We start from the raw sequence: 3,264 nt of genomic DNA, 5'->3' as shown, positions 1-3,264 counted from the left end.
AATCCACTGAGCCACACCAGCCAGGGCCAGCTTTTAAAATTGTTTAAACACTTGAAAGAGCCATCTTAGTGCCAACTGGTTTTTATTTTTTGACTTAATGAAGGTAATGTAGGTGATTCATCTTTAAAATTTTTAAAATATTTATCACTGGTCTTGGGAATGTTTAGTCTTTAAGCTGCAGTACTTTTTTTTTTTTTGAAAAGAAGAACAGCATAAAAAGATACCTGTTTTGTACAGGAAAAGGCAGTATTGGAGGGAGGAGACTTAAAAGCTAGAGGGAAAAAGACATTTTAAAAAATGCTTATTAAAAACAGAAACCGCCCTTTTGTGGAAAATTGTTCCTTTTTTAGTTTTTAATGAAAAAGAGTTCTGCTTTTTTATTTTTGAGGAAATAGGGGTTGAGTTCATAGAAACATCCTGAATTGGGCAGACATTAGCTTTTCCTTGAGCCAGAAGCGAGTCTGGGGCAGGTCAGCAGTAAGAACGGCGACTGCGTGTATTTCTCCTCTCGGGACAAGGTGGTCTGACTCTCTCAGGAAGTGAGGTCGTGTTTCTGAGTCTGAGAATCCCTCTGCTCTCACCTAGAACAGCGCTGCCATGGGGTGGGGGCTCCAGTTGAGGTGGTTAAAAAAGTAACCTGGTCAATTTTTTGCTTGTCTTCAAGGCTGGTTTAAGTAAAAACTGGTATTTTAAAGTGCTTTCAAAATGAAGAATTTTTTAAAATTAAAAACTGGAAGAAGAAAAAAAAATGGAAAGAAGAAGAAAAAGAAGAAAAAGAGCAGCCATCCTGGCAAACTGGGCCAAGACTGAGGATCGGCTGTGGAGAGCAGCGCCCAGGCCCTGGTGCCTGCACTCTTGCTCTCCCTCCTTGAACTTCACCTGCAGCGCCTGCAGCTGCGCCTCCACTCTCTTCCACCTGTGCTCTGAGTCCCCTTTTTCCTGCAGCAGAACCTTTACCTCCTTGGCCAGCTCCCCTCGCTCATGCTCCAGGGTCTGCTTGGCCTTCTCAAGGTTGCCTTTCACCTGGCGGGGGAGGAAGCAGAGCTGTGAAGAGGGGCATCTGGGCCCTGCCATGAAGCTGCTCTTGCCAGTGTCCCAGGAAGGACCCCAGGGTTCAGATCCAGACACTGCCACCTCTGCAGATGAAAGGGATGTTGGGCAAGTTTGGGAGGTGGCCTGCTAGCAAGTGTCCTGGTCTCAGAAGGCTCCCACCTGACCTGTCCTTATCACTCTACTGAAAAATGACACCCAGTATGTGTCCTCCTCTCTGAGGGCCTCAGAGTGGACGAGAACGTGCCTGGATGTCTGGCCACAGAACTCACTGGCTATAACCTCACACTGCGGAAGGCCTCCTGGAACATAGGGACCGCTTCCATGTGTGCCTCACGTGTGACAGGCAAAGGGGCCTCCCAGGGCACAAGCACCTGGGAGAGACGCCCACCTGTCCAAGCCCCATTGCACAGCAGGGAGGTGGTGGTGACACACAGTCTCCTTCACCCCAGGGAGCCCTGCTACTCAGTGAAGCCCTCAGGGGACTTCTGTCACAGAGAGCCACCCCCACTCCTCCCTGGAGGTCCCCTGGCTTGTTTCCAGCCCTGCCCAAGGCTGGCCCAGGGGAGGCCCTGAGCTGCCCCTGCTGGCCAGTGGGCAGCGACCCTGAGTGCCCCTTGGCCCCAGACTACCTCCTGCAGGTGAATCATCTCAGCCTCCATGCTCTTTAGCTTTTTCTCATTCTCCTTGGCCAGCTCTAGCACCTCCTCATGGGAAGTGCACCTGTCCTCCATCTCTCGAAAGTAGTCCTTCCCCCAGACCTGGGGGTGGGGAGGAGATGCTTGACACCCCCATCCCAGTGGCCACCCACCTGCCCCTGCCCCACTATGTGCCCTCCCACTGCCTCCAGGCCCCTTCAGGTCCACCTCCAGCTTCTTCTGAGCAGCCACTGCTATTGATCGCTGCTTCCAGCTCAATGTCCTGCCACCCAAGGGGACCCGAGTCAGGAGCAGAGGGACAAGAGGTCCACAAGGTCCCTGCCTCAGTGTCCGGTCACCTACTAGTCCTGTTTACTGTCCCCCTTGGCCCCTCCCGGTACTCACCCCCTTGTCCACATCGTCCATGGAGCTCATGAGGTACTCCCTCTGAAGGTGGAGCTGCTTGCTAAGAAGCTCTGCTCGTTGAGGAGGCTCCAGCTCTGCCTCCTGCAGAGTCTTGTAAGCCTGGGTGAGTTTCTTCAATTCACTCTCCAGCTCCCGGGCCTGCCGCCTCAACTCTTCAGCCAACTGTGCCTTTGCCCCCTCATCTAAGTGCTTTGCCTCTCGGGCAAGTTTCATCACATCTGCCAGAAATGAGGGAACTGCATTTATTCCCACAGACCTCTTGGTTTCTGTCTTCACTGCCAGAACTGCGCCTCTAAAAGCTGCCTGCAGCTCCTTGCTGCTTTCATCTGAGATATTTCCAGTGCTCATGAATGCCTCAGCTTTGGCTACTAAGCTACAGTTGGCTTTGGCCCACTTATAGGCATTCATATTCTCCACCATGTTTTGCAGGGATTTAAAGCAAGATTTTGCTAAGTACTCCATTTCAGACTTTCTCTGATCTTTGTTCTCCTGGACCATGTACTGTTTGTTGATGTCAGTTGGCACTAGCCTTCTGGCTTTGTCTCTTGCTGACTGGTTCTCTACATCTTCTGCGATGCTGGTGGATATTCTGGTCACAGCTGCTGCTGCCCTCAGTCCCGCCCCAGTTGCCCTAAACACCAGACTGGCCCCTCCTGTCACAGGTGCTAGGGACAGGCCAACGATGGTCAGAATGCCAGACACAGTGCTGGTGGACCTGGACACCACATTGGAGATGGTACAGCGCCTGTGCACCTTGTCCACCTTGTCAGCCAGTGCATAGAGCTGCGCTATGCGCTCCTCGAGCTCCTGTTTTTGCTGAGAAAACTCCTTCAGAGTCACCTTTTTACACTGGTGGTTTATGTCCTCTGTGGCCATGAGTCTTTTTGGCTGGAGCATCTGCCTTATCCCTGCAATAATGAAGGTCAAGTGATTAAGAAAGGCAGTTTTGTTATCTGTAAAATGGGCAAGATCCATCTTGCATAATTCCAAAGTTTTGACTATAAACCAAATGGAAAAGAATTTTACAAATGTAAAGATTTTTTTCATTCAACATTAAACACATACTTTGTCCCTTGTACGTGCTCCACAGCCCTGGTTTGATCAGGGATAAATACGGGAAAGTCCTCCTACAATGCCCTGAAGTGGTCAG

General features: G+C 50.7%; 1 protein-coding gene and 1 long non-coding RNA gene across 2 annotated transcripts; both read right to left on the bottom strand.

Annotated features, from left to right (window-relative positions):
• Positions 1-323: 323 nt before the first annotated feature.
• On the bottom strand, positions 324-1,742 carry LOC123810679. The gene is made up of 2 exons (XR_006784288.1): positions 1,683-1,742; positions 324-1,023 (listed from the first exon to the last, which is right to left on the bottom strand). It is a non-coding gene; the product is annotated as an uncharacterized LOC123810679 (long non-coding RNA).
• Positions 1,743-1,875: 133 nt separating this feature from the next.
• LOC123810569 (apolipoprotein L6-like) lies at positions 1,876-3,014 on the bottom strand. Its single transcript, XM_045826357.1, has 2 exons — positions 2,094-3,014; positions 1,876-1,971 (listed from the first exon to the last, which is right to left on the bottom strand). The coding sequence occupies exons 1-2, from the start codon at positions 3,009-3,011 to the stop codon at positions 1,876-1,878; spliced, it is 1,014 nt and encodes a 337-aa protein (XP_045682313.1). The 5' UTR covers positions 3,012-3,014.
• Positions 3,015-3,264: the final 250 nt, after the last annotated feature.

Source organism: Phyllostomus hastatus, unplaced genomic scaffold (genome assembly GCF_019186645.2).
Source record: "Phyllostomus hastatus isolate PE091 unplaced genomic scaffold, TTU_PhHast_1.1 phas_scaffold_755, whole genome shotgun sequence".
Lineage (NCBI taxonomy): Eukaryota > Metazoa > Chordata > Mammalia > Chiroptera > Phyllostomidae > Phyllostomus > Phyllostomus hastatus.
Note: the sequence above shows the minus strand (reverse complement) of the source record. Positions and strands in the feature narration are given on the sequence as shown.

Coding starts and splice junctions, on each gene's coding strand:
- LOC123810569 (XM_045826357.1), bottom strand. CDS start 3,011: ATGCTCCAGCCAAAAAGACTCATGGCCACAGAGGACATAAACCACCAG. Junction 1,972..2,093: donor TGGACGATGTGGACAAGGGG/GTGAGTACCGGG, acceptor CTTGGGTGGCAG/GACATTGAGCTGGAAGCAGC.